Source organism: Crocuta crocuta, unplaced genomic scaffold, assembly GCF_008692635.1.
Source record: "Crocuta crocuta isolate KB4526 unplaced genomic scaffold, BGI_CrCroc_1.0 scaffold586, whole genome shotgun sequence".
Taxonomy (NCBI): Eukaryota; Metazoa; Chordata; class Mammalia; order Carnivora; family Hyaenidae; genus Crocuta; species Crocuta crocuta.
This window is the reverse complement of record NW_027532407.1, coordinates 4,883,909-4,905,136: the sequence shown is the minus strand read 5'-3', so window position 1 is coordinate 4,905,136 and position 21,228 is coordinate 4,883,909. Positions and strand designations below refer to the sequence as shown.

At 35.8% G+C, this 21,228-nt stretch overlaps 1 protein-coding gene across 2 annotated transcripts in view; it reads right to left on the bottom strand.

Annotated features, from left to right (window-relative positions):
• The window catches only part of RB1 (RB transcriptional corepressor 1), a 168,456-nt gene that overhangs the window by 20,653 nt on the left and 126,575 nt on the right, over positions 1 to 21,228 (bottom strand). For both annotated transcript variants that reach the window (XR_013338725.1, XM_077778782.1), the window contains exons 17-18: positions 5,668 to 5,786; positions 2,140 to 2,285 (exon numbers count right to left, since the gene is read on the bottom strand). Coding sequence is in view for 1 of the 2 variants with exons in the window: in XM_077778782.1 (XP_077634908.1) it covers positions 2,140 to 2,285; positions 5,668 to 5,786 (265 nt within the window). In the remaining variant the exon portion in view is untranslated. The remainder of the gene's footprint in view (positions 1 to 2,139; positions 2,286 to 5,667; positions 5,787 to 21,228) is intronic.

The following is a 21,228-nucleotide window of genomic DNA, read 5'->3' as shown; positions in this document are numbered from 1 at the left end:
TGACTGACTTATTTCATTTAGCATAATACTCTCTAGCTCCATGCACATTGTTCCAAATGGCAAGATNTCATGACCTGAGCCGAAATCAAGAGTCAAACACTTAACCAACTGAGCCACCCAGGTGCCCCAAGATTTCATTCTTTTTGGTGGCTAATACTGCGTTGTGTGTATGTATATATATGAGTGTATGTATATATATGTGTGTACATACATACACATACATACACACACACACCACCTCTTCTTTATCCATGGACAGTGGGCTCTTTCCATAATTGGTTACTGTTGATAATACTGCTATAAACATCAGGGTGCATGTTATCCCTTCCAATTAGTCTTTCTGTATCTTTTGGGTAAATACCTAGTAATGCAATTGCTGGATCATATGATAATTCTATTTTTAACTTTTTAAGAAACCTCCACACTGTTTTCCAGAGTGGCTGTACCAGTCTGCATTCCCACTAACAGTAAACAGCATTTTAAGAGTATCCTTACTTTTGTCACTATTTTCTTTATGAGTAAATAATTCCTAGTCTTACTACTGAGCTATGTACATAAAAGGTACATAGGTACATAGCACTTGGGACATAGAAGGTACATAGCACTTGGATACTAACGTAAGATTTATTTAGAGAGTCTATAAAAAATACTACTGGGATATAGATTTGGAGAAACAGAATACACAAAATTGAGGGCTTTTTTCCCATCTACTTTACATATAATGACGCCTGTTTTGATTACACCGTTCAAAGACTTTCATAAAGTAGTCAGAAATTTTTAGGTAACTACTCTAGTGGTTCACACTTTAGCATACGTTAGGCTTGCCTTGGAAGGCTTATTAAAGTAAGGATTTTCTTTGTCTTTTTTTCTTTCTTTTCTTTTCTTTTTGCACTTCATCCTAGAGTTTCTGATTGAGTATAGTTCTAAATGGGACCTAAACAAAAAATTTCCTTTCTAAAACTTTTCAGGAGAGGTGGATTCTGCTCTTGGGGACCACACTCTCTAACACTGATCTAACTTAAAAGGGTTATCTTACAATATGCCTATAAAACTGAGTATATTTCTGAGTTGAATAAAATCAGAAAATAGATTTACTGCAGAAGAATCTGGCCTTTCATGTTTTTTCAGAGAGCTTCAAGTGCGTGTGCACTTGCATGTACAGCTGACCCTTAAACAACATGGGTTTGAACGGTGAGGGTCCATTTATATACACAGATTATTTTTGTAAATACAGGACAGTACTATAAATGTATTTTCCTTATGATTTTCCTTTTTTTTTAAAGTTTATTTATTTTGAGAGAGACTAAGCATGAGCAGAGGAGACACAGAGAAAGAGAGAGAGAGAGAATCCCAAGAAGGCTTGGCAGGGTCAGCACAGAGACTGACATGGGGCTTGAACTTACTGTGAGATCATGACCTGAGCCAAAATCAAGAGCTGGATGCTTAACTGACTAGGTCACGCAGGTACCCCTGATTTTCTTAATAACATTTTTTCTCTAGCTTACTTTATTGTAAGAGCACAGTATATAATGCACATAACATATAAAATAAGTGTTCATTGTTTGCACTGCCGCTAAGACTTCTAGTCAACAGTAGGCTATGAGTAAAGTTTCTGGGGAGTCAAAAGCTGCATGCAGATTTCTGACTTCATGGGAGATCAGCGCCCCTCACCCCCACATTGTTCAAGGATCAGCTGTATATACACATGCACAGACACACCTGCCCCACCTCATAAACACAAAGAGAATGCTCTATAACCTACTTATCAGGAAATATAGACTTTCAGGAACTAGACCACAGCACACTTCAGTCTTAACTCTACATACGCACCTGAACAGCAGAAGTACTGTCAGGGGCAAATATTTCCAAAAACAAATTTGAAAGCATAACAAAAGCAGCAGCAACAATAACAACATCCAACTCTTTCTGAGTGCTTACTATGAGCTTGGCACTGCTAAGCATTTTATGTATTAATTAATTAACTCAAAAACCCTCTAAGGTAATTATTATTACAAAACAGTATATTATCACTGAGATATTAGGTGGCAAAGTCAAACCTAGTAAGCAGAAGGGTCATGATTTGAACCCAGTCACAGCCAGGTTTCAGAGTCCATGTTTTGAAAGTAATCATCTACTAACCTTTTTTGTAAAATAGTGAAAGGGAGGTAGACTTCAATGGCTTCTGAGTCTGGAAGGCTGAGGTTGCTTGTGCCTCTGGGTTTGCAGTAGAATTTACACGTGTAGTTGATCCTTTTTTCTTTGGGGATCTTACAGGAGAAAGATACCTAGACATATTCAAAGGAAAAGACTTCATTTGAAGTTCGCTAAGAGTATCTCTCTCTCTCTTTCTCACACACAAACACAGCTGTACACATGCATCCAAACATATCTACTTGTTATTCTACATCAAATTCCTTCATTTGGCAACTTATTTAAGTACAAGCTAGAAAAGATATCGCCTATAAGAAAACTAAGCATTTCATTATAATTTCCAACTATTTTAAGAAATGGCTTTTTCTAGGAGTTACTACTTTATTGGGGGAAAAAAGAAGACCACTGTATATGTATATATGTTCAATTTTAATAATTACAGTGAGATTGAGATAAAAAATAACTCTACCGTAAAAGTTATTGATACCAAATTAGTTTTGTCATGTTTCTGATTCTCCTCTTAAAAATGTTGCAATGACAGGGCACCTGAGTGGTTCAGTCAGTTAGAGCATCTAACTCTTGGTTTTAGCTCAGGCCATGCTCTCACAGATCATGGGGTTCGAACTCCACATGGGCTCTGCACCAACAGCACAAAGCCTGTTTGGGATTCTCTTTCTTCCTCTCGTTCAGCCCCTCCCCGGCTTGTGTGTGCGCACACTCTCTCTCTCACTCAAAATAAATAAACTTAAAAAAATGTTTCATTGATAACTATGGTTCATGCATACAATAAAACTTAAGTTATACACACAAATATACCACCTAAATTACAGAGTACAGAATTCTTTTTTTTTTTTTTAATGTTTTATTTATTTTTAGGAGAGAGAGAGAGACAGCATGAGCAGGGGAGGGTCAGAGAGAGAGGGAGTCACAGACTGAAACAGGCTCCAGGCTCTGAGCTGGCAGTCAGCACAGAGCCCGATGCGGGGCTCGAACCCACGAACCGCGAGATCATGACCCAAGCGAAAGTCGGACGCTTAACCGACTAAGCCACCCAGGCGCCCCCAGAGTACAGAATTCTATCTAATACTTCAGATGATATCATCAAGGAAGATTTACACCTGTATACTAAACACGCATAAATCAAGGCAGATATCAGTAAATATCTCCACTTCTGACATTCTACCACTTTTCTGTTAACTTTTATAAGATAATCCAGATCTACTTTATAATTTTGTCTTAGTAGCTGAGAAATAATTCTGAGCAGGAAGGAGGATTTGAACCCACTATGGATGTTTCTACTACATGTAGTATGTTAACTAATAAACCAGGAAAAGGGAATCACCATCATTATCTTTTAAGTAACAGGGTCTAGTCTACTTCCAATCTTGGATTTCCCTTCAATTCACTAACTCATAATATTGAGGACAAACTTAACTTGGATAGAAGTTAATCTCCCTTGAGTTCTAGGTGCAAATAATCAATTACCTATAGGACATCACTACTTGAATCTCAAACTTAAGAAGGCCAAAGGCAAGCTCTTGATTTCTTCCCTCTGTTTTCCCATTTCAATAAATGGCTCCACATTACATCCAGTTTCTTAAGTCTAAAACATAGGAATTACATTTAATTTCTTCCTTTTCCCAATTCCTCAAGCCCAATGCAAAACCAAATCTTACTAAATCTTCCTCTAAAATACATCCTAGATCTTTCCATTTCTTTCTATCTCGACTAATACATCTTAGAGCAAGCCACCTATATCTCTCACTTAGACTACTTAAATCATCTCCAAACTGGTCTTCCTACTTCTTCCTTGCCCTCCTCCAAACCTACCTGCACTTCAAACAGCAGCTAGAAAATGGCTCTTTAAAAATACAAATTAATAGCAAGCTGCACCCCTACTTAAAACCTTAATGCTTTCCCACTGCCCTTCTAAAATCTAAACCCCTTCCTATGGCCCATGGGAACCTAAATGGTCCAGCCCCAGTTTGCCTCTCCAACCTCATCTTGTAGTACCTCCAACCTCCTCTTGCTCACTTTACCCCAGGCACACTGGGATTTCCTTCTGTTCCTCAGACCAGCTAAATTTGACCTGCCCTAGGGCCACCACACTTGCTGTTTGCTCCACCTGGAATGCATATCATGCAGATTTATGCCTGGCCAGCATCCATTTGTCCTTGAGGTCTCAAATCAAATACCACTTTATCAGAAAAAGCTTCCCTAAACATTTCTACACTCTCAATTTCTCTCTTTCACATCACTTGATTTCCATTACAGAACTTAATATACTCTTTTTTTTCTTTTTAAGTAATTTCTACTCTCAATATGGGGCTTGACCTCATGACCCTGAGATCAAGGGTCGCATGCTCTACTGACTGAGCCAGCCAGGAACCCTGAACTTAGTATACTCTAAAAGCACATCATATATTAGTTTACTTCCTCCATAATAAAAGCACTATGAGGGGAAGAAGCTAGTCCACCTTACCCACCTTTTATTCTCAGTGTCCCGAAAACTTCCTGGCACTTAGACAACTGTTTACTGAATTAAATAAACATAAAATGCTTGACTTATTTATACTAATTCCAACAAATTAGCCAACAAATTTATTTGTGAAGGCAGAAGCATCATATGCTAGAAATACTTTGGGTACAAGTTAGCATGGAAAGGATATCTCTGGAAAATAGTCCCTGAACTAATCACAGAGCACTATAATGTCAATTCCTAGACAGAACTAAATAGAAACATTAGGCACACTTCTATGAAAGACAAAATAGCTAGAATATTTAGGAGTATGGGCTTCAGGGTCAGATTGCTTGGGTTTGACTTCTGTTGACTTTTGGCAAGTTACCTTATTCCTCTAATTCCTATATTACAGGGAACTGAGGCTGACAGCACTATATACCATCTTACAGGGACGTTATGAAGATTAAATAAGAAAAAAAAAAAGAATCTCAAGTATTTAGGCAACGTCCAGCACATAGTGAACCCTCAATAAGTACTGACTACTTGCTTTCTTCTTCCATCATCAATCATTGTCCTCATCGTCATCATCACCTGTCTACTGATTTAGTTTCATATTCCACACTAATCCCTAAGTCTATCCTATGCTTTACCCCAAATACACTGTTCTGTATTCCCTGAAAATGCTTCCTGCTTTCCTGGCATTACACTCTGGGATTTATGCCATTTCTGACTCTTGGAACACGTTCTGTCTCCTCCCTCCTCCCCAGTTTCCATAGAGAAATCCTCCTTTCCATCTTTTAGGCCTAACTAAATTGCCATCTCTGCCATGAAAACTATCCTCATTGCATAAAACATGGGTGTTTTCAGTAGCACTTGGTACCACTTTATATGATCTTTATTTGGGTTATGTGTCTTACATCCTTGCTCCTTCAAAGCAAGAAAACTGTCTTATGCAAAATTCTATTCCCTACAGTTTCTATATAGTATCTTGCATTATACCATGCTCAAAACCTATTTGCAGGCTGAGTGAATAGCATAGCAGACATTCTACTTACATATCTGCTGCAGTGTGATTACTCTGGAGAGGAAGGCTGAGAGTACAAGCAGGTTCAAGGTGATCAGCTGGTCCTTCTCGGTCTTTTGCTTGTTTAATAAGATCAAATAAAGGTGAATCCTATATGAAACCAGATGACATTAAAACCCCACTGGTAAGTATGATTTTTCCCATGTGCATATCAAAATCCTACTGCCTAATATGCAGAGTGCTACAAAGTTAGTCACAACTGACAGCAGTGATTCAGAATTCATTTTTTTAATGATTTGAGATTTATATTGTTTAAAAAAAAAACTTTTTATAATTTATTTTGAGACAGAGAAAGAACATGAGTGGGGGAGGAGCAAGAGGGAGAGACACAGAATCTGAAACAGGTTCCAGGCCCGAGCTGTCTGCACAGAACCCGATGTGAGGTTCGAACCCACAAACCGAGAGATCATGACCTGAGTTGAAGTTGGGGGCTTATCCGACTGAGCCACCCAGGTGCCCCACTGTGATTCAGAATTCAGATGAGATCCTTTTCTCCACTTTGAAAATACTGATTGCCAATTTTTTTTCTTATACATAAGATAAAGGACTTTAAAAATGCATAATTTGAAATGCTTATATTAGAAGAGAAATTACAAGTTAGGGAAAAATACACAGAAAATACCCAAAGATGGCACAAAGACAAGTAATAAAGATAATGAGCATAATTTAATGAAACTAAACACAAAGATAAAGACACTGATCACAAAGCTAATAACCAGCTCTTTGAATTAACTAGTAAAATTAAATAAACCTCCAGTCAGACTGAAAAAAAGAGAACAGATAAACAGTAATAGGAACAAAAAGTGGGACCATTATCACAAAAATTAAAAAGATAACAGGGGATTCTTATGAATAGTTTTATGTCAATAAATTGGAAAACTCAGACCAAGTAGAAAATTCCAAAGAAATAGAAATGAACCAAACAATAAAATAAAGTAGCAATAATCCTATATAAACTATTAAAAAACTTGAATCAGTAATTAAAAATCTCACCATAAGGAAAATATTAAGCGTATCAAGTACCTTGGGTTTTGGGAGTGAAATTTACCAAACATTCAAAGAACAGATAATTCCACTTTTACTCAAACTCTACTGACAATGGAAAAAGTAGAAACATTTTGATCTCATTTTATGAGGCTAGTGCAACAGTGATACTAAAACTTGTTAAGGTCATCACAAAAAGGTAAATTATACCCCATTCCCACCCATGAGCAGAGAGATAAAAATCTCTCTTTATTTAACATTATTTCTATTATAGAACTACATATTCTCTATTTTCTTTTTTTTTTTTTTTAAAGTAACCTCTCTACTCCCAACATGGGGCTTAAACTCATTCACACTCTAAGATCAAGAGTGTTTATACAAAGTGACGTGTAAACAGTTTAAAATTTTATAATGAAGTCATGACTAACGTTATCACTAATTTTTACAATAAGGATCTTTTAACATTGAAGAAAAAGGTTCTAGGTGTTAAGGTGTTCCTTCTATCTCACAAGTTTATTGTCTCCTGTAATATATAATCAGAGAAGTTGCTTATTTCTTATGTTTGGAACTTATTTTCTACTGTGGCCTAATATATAAATACTTTTATAAACATTCCATGGGCACTGGAAAAATACTTCCAGCCTGTAGAACTTTATATATCAATCACATGTGTATTAATTATAGCATTTACATCTTCCATATATTTATCTTTAATCCACTTGAGCTATCATTGGTTGGGAAGCATGAGTTAAAGTCTCCTTACACTAATGCATATTTTTACTATTCATATATTCTCAAAGTTTTTTTCTCAATGAATTTGAATACTATGCTACTTAGCGCATATTCGGAACTGTCAAATCTTCACTAAAGATTGCATTCTTGATCATTACAACATGACTTTCTGTTCCTTAATTGTAGTGTGTTGAACCTATTAAACCAATGTTAAAATTATGACTTCTTTTTCATTAGCCCAATATGCCTTTCTCTATTCTTTTATTTTCAACACTACTGAGTAGCATTATTTAAATACAACGTATATTTATGTTTTGGGTTTTTTTAAAATCCAATTTGGGTAATCTTTTTAAAATTATTACTTCTAATGTTTATTCGAAAGACAGAGACAGAGCACAAGTGGGGCAGAGAGTGAGAGAGACACAGAATCCTAAGCAGGCTCCAGGCTCTTAGCTGTAAGCACAGAGCCTGACATGGGGCTCAAACTCACAAACCTTGAGATCATGACCTGAGCTGAAGTCAAATGCTTAACAAACTGAGCCACCCAGGCGCTCCAAATTTGGGTAATTTTAGACATTTATACTTGCTGATAAATTTGGTTTTGTGTGGTTATTGTGTTTTATGTTAGCATTATTTTCATCACTTTTTAAAGCGTTTCACTAAATGACCTGTGATATCCAAAAACAAAGAACTCTAGTTTTGAACAAAATCCAGAAGTCAAAGAAAAAGATGAACTGATCTGACTGCACAGAAACTAAAAACCTGTTTGACTAAAACCACAATAAACCAAGTTAAACTAGACACTTAAAAAATAAACAATATTGGTTTTTTTCCCTATAACTTCCATAACGTAATTTTTATTTCCTATTCTTTCCTTTCAGTAGGGCCACTCTGAAGTGCAATGTAAGTAAAGGCTTTCACTGGAGTAAAGTAAAGCTAACAATTAACACCAGTTAACACATGTGTATTATATTCAATGTTTTACATTTTCCAGCCACTGACAAATTGAATATATATATTTAACTAAAATACTGTGGGTATAAATCCATACATATTCAGCAGGAGCAGCCTATTTCCATTTCTATTTCAACGACATTTTAAGAGACCTAAGACACACACAAAAATGCAAGTAAACCTGAGCCTTTAAAGGATTTAAGTATACTATAAATCAGGCATTCTACTTTCTCTTCATAGTAGCACAACAGGCTGGGCTGCAGATTAGCCTAATAGGATTATACTCAAGTGAACACCTCCTCCAAGGATTAAGGTAGGATTTTTTTTACCAATAGTCTTTATGTTTCACTCAAGTATCACTTTTATTACTCCATCTCCCTCAACCCAAGTGGTAACACAGATATAAATCCTGGCCACATGGATTCAAATCCCAGCCACTTATTGGTTGCATAACTTTGGACGAGTTGCTTAACTTCATATGACTCACTTTTCTGAACTGTTAAGTGGAGATACTAATCATGATAGTGACTTATAGTACTGTGAGAATTAAGTGAATTAATAACACATGTTAAGTATTAGAACAAAGCCTGGTACAGAGTAGTGCTATGTATGCATTTGAAATTATGGTTAAGTTCTTACTTATACATAATAAATGAACTTTATACAAAAGATGATGTATCTGTTAAAATATATTAATGTATACCTCATACATTCCATCCATCCATCCACCCAATATTTGTTGTATGTCTACTCAGTAAGTGGCCCTATGCTAGGAATTAAAAATTACAAACAATCCTCCAACTGCCAGATACCAAGGGACTTGAAGAATCACTTCAAAAGCATCTATCTTCTTCTACCTTACTCAACATGTGTGATTAACGTCTATGTGCAAAATAAACTTTGATAATCCTTTATCACCAAAAAACTCTGGCTCTTTTCTAGTTTTTCCCATATCATTATCACTGCTTATATCCTGTTGTCCAAAGCAAAAAAGTAGTCATCTTTAATTATTCTTTCCCTCATACTCCACTATCCCATCCAGGAGAGTCATGTTGACTCTAACTTCAAAATATATCCCAAGTCTAACTTCTTCTCATCATCTCTAACATTACTGTAGTCTAAGTCATTATAATGTCTTGTCTGTACTACCAAAAAGCATCCTCCAACCATTTTTCATACTTCCACTCTTGCAGCCTCCCAGCTTTTCTCAATAGACCTAATAGGCTACTCCCTGCATCCACCACCCTACTCAAAACCCTCCAATGACTTCGCATCACACTGAGGATAAATCCAAACTCCTTATCCTGGCTTATAAAGCCAGAGCCTCTTGAGGTCTGGCCCTTGTTACCTCCCAGGTCTCACTTTCTACTACTTTCCTCCTTACTCCTGTCATACTAGTCATCTTTCTATGCCTTAAACACAGCATGATTCTCTCAGTTTCCATATATGCTCTTCCCTCTATCTGTAGTACTCTTTGTCAGAATTTTCCATGACACAACCCACTCCGTTATTCACACTGTCTCCCCAAATAGCACCTTCTCAGCAAAGCCTTCTCTGAACATCCTGTCCAAGGCAGTCATAATTCCCACTTATTTGCTAATCCCAACTCTGCCCTATTTTTTTCATAGTACTGATCATGATTTGAAATTATATTATGTATTCAATTGTTTACTTGTTTATTAACTATGTCCTACAGTTATCTTGTTCACAACAGCATTCCCAATGTCTAAAATTGCACGGCACACAGCAGGGACTCAGTAAACATTTACTGAATAAGTGAATGGAGTGAGTAGGTTAAAAGTGTTCAAAGTTCTTTGAGGTTAATTCTGCCTTAAAGTGAGAATAAGATTAAAAATATAACTTTCTTAGTTATATACACCCTAGATCTTTTAAAAATAAAATACTTACTTACTCTTTTCCCCCACCTTTTCCCCTCAAGCATTAGTCAAACATAGTATGTGTACCTTAACCATAAAGAAAGCAAAAACAAGAAAATTATTTCAGAATGCCTATTATTAGAAGGCTTTTGTTCAAAGTGAAGTGCAGTGGAGTACCTTGGAGCACTTAGGCAGCCTAGAGTAAAACTATTAGTTTTGTCCATGAAATAGTACCCACTAAACATCAAACATTTATTGGATACTTACTATGCTCCAGGGAAAGATATGGCTCCTCCCCACATGGTGCTCACAGTCCAATGGGAAGAGGCAGACAATAAACAAGCAAGCAATGACACATTCAGAAAAATTCTATGAGATAATAGAGTATCTCATGAAGAATACAAATGGAAACCCTGGTAGAGGGGTAATTCAAGGAAGATGTATCTGAGAAGGTAACATGGATGCTGAGAATTGAAAGAAAAGAAAGAGGTTGTACTCTGAGAGAAGCAGGAGACAGAGGTTTCCCAAGAGGAAAAAAATGTGCTAAAAACTGAAGTTATTTTAGGAAATAAAAAAAGAGGCTACTAGTACTAAAGTAAAGTGGTGGTGCAGTAGTGAAGAGATTGCTAGAGAAAAAGGTGGGTAGCTGCCTGATGATGCAAAATCCTAAAGACCATGCTACAGAGTCTGCTCATGCTAAGAGAAATGGGACATCTATTACAAGAGAAACTGTTTTAGGATACAGGTTTTTCATGTCAAAAATCACTAACAGAGAGATAGCTAGTTCAATTGTGTCTGGCTTCCTATTATATATATTTCTAGCATAGAACGGGGGCTCTAAAAATATTTGATTAATTGAATGGTTTATTGATTGCTTTCAGGAATGTTCTGTAGGTGACAGAGGTCACCATAGTCAATAGTGCCTTAATTCTGACAGAATTTCCTATCAATTTCCAACTTCTTAGCTCCATTTTGCATGAAGAATGTGCCAGGCATGTTTAGTACTAAGTCCAGTGAGTGCAAACAACTTTGGAGCTGTATGCATGTAACTCAGGAATTAATGCTATTGATCTGAAATTTAAAGAAGAAAAGCCTACTGTTTACTTCATTTAGTCCTTTGCCTCACAGTAAGCAGAACTGACATATAAAATTACCAGCATACTCTGGGTTATTTATATTTCAGCAGTAGTATTTTATCAACAAACTACTTTCAGCTTTTCTTCTCTCTAAAAGAAAAATGTCTAGAAGCAACATAAAAGAGAGCCAGAGCCAGAACTAGAGTAAAACAAGAGTGGTGGCTTCAATGCAAATTTTAAGGAGGCAATAACTTGTACTTGCATGACCCTGGTATGAAATTTGCCCTTTGGGGCACTGAACACTAAACTAATAATGAAAGTTAATTTAAGATATATTTGACAAAACAGAATGATGTATTATTTTTAGTTTGTTTAGAGAAGGATTAAAGCGCTTTCAGTTTACAAAGTATTTCTCAAATGTATTATCTCATGTAATCCTCAAAATAAACCTGTGAATTAAGCATTATCATTATTAATTTTACAGATTAGAAAATTTGGCTATACTAGTAAATCATGACTGAATAGTATACACTAAAATTACTTTCAGAGCATAGGGTAATAACTTTTGAGGTTTATAAATATAAAAACTAAAACTATTTTAAGCTATTTTCAAACAATAATGAATATAGTAGCTTCCTAGAACTGGTTAAGTATAAGTATTAGATTATAAATTATTAACAATATTTTATTAATTTAACTATTATTTTTATCTTTATCCAAAGGATTTACTGGAAAAGAAATCTATGTTAATATGTCATTAACAAACAACAGCATTTAGTAAATGCTTATTGAAAGTATGCATCTAATTTTCACAAACCCTTGTGATGTAGGTATACTATCCCCACTTGACAGAGAGAGAAAATGAAGCTAACAAAAGCATTTGAACTTAGGCAGCCGGGCTGCACAGTCTGAGCTCTTACACACTGTGACTATACTATAATATTTCATTAATTTCTTACTATAAAAGACAGCAACAATAAAATAAGTACAGTAATTAATTTTACCAAGGCTAATTCTGGTATTATATGCTATTTCATAAAGCCAAATATTCCTGATGATCATTCTTCTCACAGAAAACAACACAAAGTCATACTTATTTAATCAGAGAGGACTCTACAATATTTGCTTAACAGAATTACATAATTAACAGTGACAGCTTATATAAAATATTATTTTTCCTTTCAAAGGTAATTGTTTCGTATACTAAGTACCAGAATAATATAATGATGAGCTATGAATCAAATTGTGATAATGCTAGACAATTTATATTATAACCCATTTGAGCAATGTTTGAGTTAGAAGCATTGTTTTTGAAAAACACATTTGTTAAATATTAGAAATTATGCAAAAGAGGACAAAAATTCTAACTAGATTTTCATTAAAAGTGATCATTTGAAGCAACTTTTAAAAAGACTCTCTAAGCAGCAATTCCTTTGTTACACCATAGACTAAAAGCTGCTATTTTTAAGAACTTGAAAACTTTAATTTTTTTATTTTAGAGCGAATATGCGCAGGGAAGAGGGATAGAGGGGAAGAAAGAGAATCTTTATATTTTTCAATTTTGTTTGTGTACTTATTTTGAGAGAGAGAGAGAGCACACATGGAGATGGAACAGAGAGAGAGGGACAGAGAATCCTAAGCAGGGTCCACACTGTCAGTGCAGAGCCCAATGTGGGGCTTGAACTCACCAACTGTGAAATCCTGACCTAAGCCAAAATCAAGAGTTGGAAGCTTAACTGACTGAGCCACCCAGGTACCCTGAGAAAGAGAATCTTAAGCAGGCTCCACATTCAGCGTAGAGCCCAACACGGGGCTCAACCCCATGACCTTGGGATTATGACCTAAGCCAAAACCAAGAGTCAGACATTCAACTGACTGAGCCACCCAGGCACCCCAGGATTTGAAAACTTTAAAGAAGTAGTAATGTTACTATGTTAATTACATACAGTTTTACACACACAAATATTTAAATAACTGTGTACTCCAAAATGTATTTTTAAAAGTATTTTCTAGGGGCCCCTGGTGGTTCAGTTAGTTAAGTGACTTCAGCTCAGGTCATGATCTCACGGTTCATGGGTTCGAGCCCTGAGTTGGGCTCTGTGCTGACAGCTCAGAGCCTGGAGCCTGCTTCAGATTCTGTATCTCCCTCTCTCTGCCCCTCCCCTGCTTATTCTTTGTTTCTATCTCTCAAAAATAAATAAATGTTAAAAAAAATTTTAAGTATTTTCTAAATTGATATCTTCATCAACTCTTTAGAAAGCAATGAGAATATATCAATTTGGGTTGATCTTTTTTTTTTAACGTTTATTTTCTTAAAGAGACAACATGAGTGGGACAGGGGCAGAGAAAAAGGGGGACAGAGGATCTGAAGCAGGCTGTATGCTGCCAGCAGGAGCCCCATGCAGGGCTCGAACTCATGAACCGTGAGATCATGACCTAAGCTGAAATTGGGCACTTAACTGACTGAGCCACCCAGGTGCCCCAGATCTTATTTTCTTTATTTCAAATTAAGTTATTTTGTGGTACTGGATATTATTTAAAGTCTTTTTTAGAGATGCAGCTCACACAATATGTTATATTTTGCATTTGCTGCATTAATTTTAAAATACTATTTTAAGAAAGGAATTCCAAACTCAAAATTAGCCAAGAATTCTAAAACTAGGTCAGGGTATACTTGAGGATGTTTCATATGTTGCTCTGTGTAGGCAGATTCAACTGTAATGACAAAATTTATCCAATTAAACTAATACAGCCATTTTTCTAAATGAAATATTACAAGAGTCAAAAGTCTACTCCCATCAGTATGATCTTCAATAGAGCCATGGCAAGCATAACCAATGAGAGCTTCCTCCATTCTAACAGTCATGATAAAATCATGTTCAAGAGTCATTATTTGTAGAACTCACTCTAATACTGTGGGAAAGTTATTGTCCCTAACCCAAAGAAAAGATCTTATTCTAACTTAAAACCTATAATGAATACTTGCAGAATGAATAAGAATTCATACAGTAGGAGGAATTAATACTATAAAAGGAACTAAGAGTGTTAGAAACAGATATTTAAAAAGGAATAGGGTATGAAAGTTTGTGAAAGGAAACTAGCATGTCTGATTATGATGAAAATCAAGTTTTGTCAAACTTTGAAGGAAGAAAGGGTTTTGCCCGAAAAGAAAAGCACAAGAAGGGTGGATGAGAGTTCAAAGGTGTGGAATAAACATGCTTGCCATGCTGAAGTGAGGAATCATCCGATTATCTATTAATAATGCTGATGACAAGGATTTGTAAAAAAGTAAAAGAACAAAAACATATATCTTATGATTAAATAATCACAATTAAAATCGTTTTTCTCAATAATTTTTGCCTTAGCCAAGGCCTCTCTATCAGATTTTTACCTTCGGGAATCTAATAAGTACCCTTTACTTATACATCTTATTCCATGACAGCAGATATTGCAGCATGTTTAACCTATTCATAGGGTCAGAGTTTTGTGTCAAAAATTATTTAGTTACCGAACAGTGAGTTGTTTTCAAGAAAACAAAACTTAGAAACTTGATGGGGCGCCTGGGTGGCTCAGTCAGTTAAGCGTCTGACTTTGGCTCAGGTCATGATCTCGAGGTTCATGGGTTCAAGCCCCATGTCGAGCTCTATGCTGACAGCTAGCTCAAGCCTGGAGCCTGTTTCAGATTCTGTGTCTCCCTCTCTCTCTGACCCTTCCCTGCTTGCACTGTCTGTCTGTCTGTCTGTCTCTCTCTCTCTCTCAGAAAGAAATAAAAACATTAAAAAAATGTTTTTAAATAAAAAAAAAAGAAACTTGTTAAATTGTGCCGTATGTCTTTAAGTGTACTGTGAGTTCAAAATCTCTAATGATTAATTTAAGTTTAGACTATCAATGGCCTAGGTCATCCTTAGAATACCACAATTATATTTTATAAGGTAAACTCTTACTTTCTGATATACAAGCTTTATTAAACACACAAGTGAGATTTCTCCTCAACCCTTAAAATTCTGATAATGCAATGTATAATTCTAATAATATCTACATTTCAGAAAAGCTTCTCATGAGAGTCTAATGCAATCCCACTATTCCAGCTTCTTCCCATGCCATTCCCGCCATATCTCTCTTATGTTTATCTCTCCTCTGAGACTCCCTCAAGAGTTAACTTTATTTCTCTAATTTTGATATAAACTTCTGAAGTCTGACTCACTCTTTCCTAAATAGCAATACTACTGTAATAACTCCATTTCTTGCCTTCTTAGGTTTCAAAAGGCATCCTTTCGACCAGTCCCTAAATTCTACTTTCTAGACTGCTAATAACCTAGATAAATTTGAGATCAGTCCGATAGAAAAGTACAGTTTCTCTACTGTGAAACTCAGAAATTCCCTAACGCATAACATAGTCAATCACTGAACAAGACTGTTGGTTCTTGTTTTCCCAACATTTGGGCTAAAGTGATGATAGGGTAGGATGACAGAACATTAGAAACACTTCATTTACTTTATGAGAACTAATTTTTTAAAAAATATTTTTGTTTATTTCTAGGAGAGAGAGAGAGAGAAACAGCGTGAGCAGAGGAGGGTCAGAGAGAAAGAGGGTCACAGACTGAAACAGGCTCCAGGCTCTGAGCTGGCAGTCAGCACAGAGGCCGACGCGGGGCTCGAACCCACGAACTGCGAGATCATGACCTAAGTGAAAGTCAGATGCTTAACCGACTAAGCCACCCAGGCGCCCCAATGAGAACTAATTTTTAATGACAGATCCACAGCAAAAACTTAGTGTGGCCTGGAGAGGATACTATACTGCAAGGTAGAATAACAACTGTAATCTTCCATTCTATCATATCTAATCTTGATAATTATGATTAATGATTCAAAGTCATTACCACATACTTCATAATAATATTTTACTTCCTTCACTACCAAAATTCTGTCTTCTTGATTCCCTCAATTTAAGTAGAGTACTAGTTAATGCTTACTGAACATCTACCACATGCCAAGTTCCATGGTAACTATTTTAAAACATGATCTCATGTAATCCTCACAGTAAATCTATAAGAAACATACTATTGTTATCCCCACTTTATAGACAGAGAACCTGAAATACAAAAGTTAAAAAATTTGCCCCACGTCATATGGCCAATAAACTGTGGAGCAGGGAATTAAACCCAAGTCTGTTTAGAGGTTGTGTGCTATTAGCTTCTTTACAATGATGTAAACCATGTTCATTTGCTCATTTTCTCTTCATTCTTTTTGCTGACTGTCATCCTTTTAGCCACGTTTCCATGGTGTTGTCTCATCCTACAATTAGCTCTACTCCCCACAATTCCATTGATCATTCATTCATTCATCCATTTCACAGATACATTCTGTGACAGGCACTACAGATGCTAAGAAGAATATAATTAATTGTTAGTACCTACGACACGGAGTTATTGTGAGAACTAAAGAAACTACACAAAGGCTTTGGAACAGTACATGGCACATAATAACCATTCAATAATGCTGCCCTTGAAGAGTTTATAGATTTACTGAATACCAGGCAAGGCACACAGCACTTTATTATTTCATCCTTACAACAAACTCTAGGAGGAAGGTACTATTTTTTATGTCATTTTACAAGTGAAGAAAGGTAAGCTAAGATTAAATCGCTCAAAGTCACAGATAGTAAAATGGTGGATGGGGGATTTGGCCCCAAGCCTTTTTACTCTAAAGCCCTTGTTTTTAATCCCCATGCTACATTCTCTAATGAAGGAAACAGATAAGTAAATTAAAAAGCAACAATAGAGAGCAGCAAGTTCCATAATCAAAGGATACGCAGGGTGAATACTGGAAATCTACAGAAGGACACTGAATCCAGATAAGGTATATTGGGGAAAACTACCTGGAAGAAGGTTATGCCTGATTCTGATTTGAGTCCTAAAGACAGAAGTCATTTTAAGTGGAAAGCAGAAGAGATGGCTATAAACAAGAGAAAATAATGACCCTAGAGAAATTTCATGTAGTTTCTATAAAATGAGGAAGGTAATACACTTCCTCATAGGGTTGGTTGTTATAACAATTAAATGAGATATAAAGTATAAAGTACAACGTATTCAGAATGGCACCAGGAACATAAACTCTTAAAACTGAGATGATTCATTCCACAGAGCTAAAACATAGATTTTATAGCAAGGAAATAGCAGAGGATTAACTAATTAATGGATTTTAAGCAGGTGACTAACAAGGTCTAGATGAGACTTTTAGAGAGCTCCAAAATAAAATAAAATCCCAGTGCTTAGCACATAATGGGTACTCAGTAATACTTCTAGAATGTTATACAACATAGCCATATCATGGGTTAAATTAAAATACAGCAAAACACAAAGAAGAAAAGTAATGACACGATTTTCTTTCTAATTGGCATTAGCAACTGTGGCAGTAAGCCTCCACCCCAATAATCCCTGCCACTGGGTTATTTATACCCTTGTGAAGACACCTTCTATATTGTACCAGGGTTAGTCTGTCTGGTCAATGGCAAATGGTAGAAATGATGGCATGTCACTTCTGAGATAGCTTATAAAAAATCTGCAGTTTCATATTCGGCTCCCAGGGAAGTCCCACGGAGAGAGGTCCATACAGCAAAGAAAAGAAGCCTCTGGCTAACAACCAGTGAAGAAGGAAGGCCTACCAACAACCATTATGAGTGAACTTGGAGGCAGATTCTTCAGCTCCAGCAAAGCCCTAACCTGACTACATCCTCAGCTGACAATTTGAAGTTCTCTCCTGAGAGAACAGGAGCCAAAACCACACAGCTAAGCAACTTCCAGATTTCTGACCTTCAGAAATTTGTGAGATAACACACTTTAGTTATTTTAAGTTGCTGTATCTTGGGGTAGTTCTTTACACAGCACATATATAATTAATACAGCAAATAGGTTTTTTTAAGACTATAAAGAAAATACTTAGTGAAATACTTGACTTTTCAAAATTATGTATTTATATCTATACCACTGTATCCAGGACTCAGAGCAGTTTTACTCTCAAACTCAGGCAAGCTGTCTCATGTCATTACTTAGCTACTTAAATTAACTGTCAGCATAATCACTTTCTGGACAACACTTCACTCTGTTTGCCACTTAATTTTGTGGTGGAAACCAGACTTTATCAGCAAGATTAGTATAAATCCCACTGAATAAATAATATGGATAGAAAAAGTAGAAGCTATCCGTCTACTCTACATGATATTTCACAATTAACATACATTTCTAAAAGCAAGCATGAACTTTTTCAGAGAGCCAAGGACTTAAAGGCTATCAAGTTGAGGTGTTCTCTAAAAGAGATTCTGACTATCCAAGTAAGCACAAGGTCTCTAGTGCTGGTAGAAAAATTAATAATAGAAGTGGAAGGCAGGAATTGCTATTGTTTTCTGGGTATTTTAAGGAATATTATTAGACCTACATTACAGGAAATGCTTTTGTACTATCGTAAGCCAAATCATTATAAGATCATTTTGCCTTGCAAAAGGAAACTCAAACAGAAAATAGATAATCTATGGCTGGCCTTGACCTTTTCTGATAGTTCTTTCCCATTTTACTTTACTACTTTTTTAATAGTGATATTCCTCAGGATGCTCTTGCCAATATATATCCTGGTTGAGCCACTATAATGGCTTTAATTATAGCTATTCTACTCCTAAATCTACATTTCTGACTAAAGCTACTCATTCAGGTTCCAGATTCATTATTTCCAACCAGATATCTCAGACTTCCACATGGATGTATGGTAAATCTGTCAAATATTTATAATCAAACATTAACATGAACTCATTGTCCTCATCACCAATCAGCTATGACTTCTTCAATATTTTCTATAGTTAGCTGTGTTATCAACCACCTAACCACTGACAGTACAAATCTTAGAATTATCTTAGTTCCATCCAGGCTCCTAATCTTTGGAGATTCATGTTTTTACTTTTGATGTATTTATAGCTTTATATTTAAAACTACTGTGTTATAAATAGCACAGAGTACGGAGTTGGTGGGTCTTTTTTAACCACTTTGACAATCTTTGACTTTTAATTGAGGGTGCTATAAGACCGTTTATATTTAATGCAATTATTGATAATGGTTAGTTTAAATACTACATCTATTTGTCCCATCATCTTCTTTGTTCCCCTCTTGAAAAGGTGCAAAAGTAAATCAACGGAAAAAGGATAGGCTTTATAACAAATAGTGCTGGAAAAACTGAATATCCAGATATAAGTCAAAATAATAGAACCTTGACCTAAATCTTAAACCTTGTACAAAAATAAAATAAAAATGGGGCACTAGGCTGGAGTATGCAACTCTTGATCTCAGGGTTATGAGTTTGAGTGCAATGTTAGGTACAGAAATTACTTTAAAAATATAATCTTTATAATTTCTTTTTAAAAAGCTAAAAATGAATCATGCACTTAAATATAAAATGTGAAGCTATAAAACTTAAAAAAATATATAGGTGAAAACCCTTGGGGTCTTTGACTTGATACCACAAGCATGATGCACAAATCAAAAACTGATAAATTGGACTTCATCAAAATTAAAATCTTTTGCTATGAGAAAGACCACAGAAGAGGATGATAAAAGAAGCTACAGACTGGGAGAAATTATTTGCAAGCCACATCCCCAATAAAAGACTAGTATATAATATAGCGCCTGGGTGGCTCAGTTGGTTAAGCATCCAACTTCAGCCCAGGTCATGATCTCACGGTTCGTGGGTTCAAGCCCCACGTCGGGCTCTGTGCTGACAGCTAGCTCAGAGCCTGGAGCCTGTTTCAGCTTCTGTGTCTCCCTCTCTCTCTGACCCTCCCCTGCTCATGCTCTCTCTCTCTCTCTCTCTCTCTCTCTCAGAAATAAATAAAACATTTAAAAAAAAGAATTTGTAAAAATGATAATAATAATAATCCAACTAAAAAATAGACAAAGATAATGAGGAAACATTTTAGTAAAGAGGGAATACAGATCACAAACACAGGAAATGATATTCAATATAATTAGCCATCATCCTAATAGGAAATATAAATTATAACCTCAGTGAGCTCTCCCTATACAATCAGAATGGCTAAAATTTAAAAAAAATTGGTGACAATACCAAATGATGGCAGGGAGGCAGAGAAACTGGAATCCTCATGTATTGCTGGTGGGAATTTAAAATGATTCAATCACTCTGGAAAATACTTTGGCAGTCTCATTAAACAATACACACAATAACCATACAATTCTGCAATTATATTCTTTGGGTATTTATCCCAAAATAATGAAAACTCAAGTTCATATAAAACCTAGGCACTAATATTCATAACAGCTTTACTTGTGATAGCTAGAAACTGAAATCAGGCCAGATACCCTTCAATATGAGTACGTTAAAGAAACTGTAGTGCATCAGGAACACCTGGGTGGCTCAGTCCCTTAAGTGCCCGACACTTGGTTTTGGCTCAGGTCATGATCTTATGGTTCGTGAGTTCAAGTCCCACATCAGGCTTTGCACTGACAGTGTGAAGCCTCCTTGGAATTCTCTCTCTCCCTCTCTCTCTCTGCCCCTCGTCCACTTGCATTCTGTGTCTCTCAAAATAAACTTAAAAAAAAAAAAAAGTAAAAAAAAAAAACAAAAACAAACCTGTAATAAATTCATACTATGAAATACTAGTCAGCAATTAAAAAGCAATAACTATTGATACATGTAGTATCTTAAATGCATCTCTAGAGAATTAGGCTGAGTGGGGGAAAAAAAAAAAGATAATCCAAAAAAGATAATTGTATTGGATTCCATTTATATTGTATTTTGAAATAAAAAAATTTAGAAATAGAAGGCAGACTAATAGTGACCAAGGGTTAGGGACAGGCATGAAGGGCTGGAGGGATGTAGATTTAGTTCCTTGTATGATGGATGCAGTTC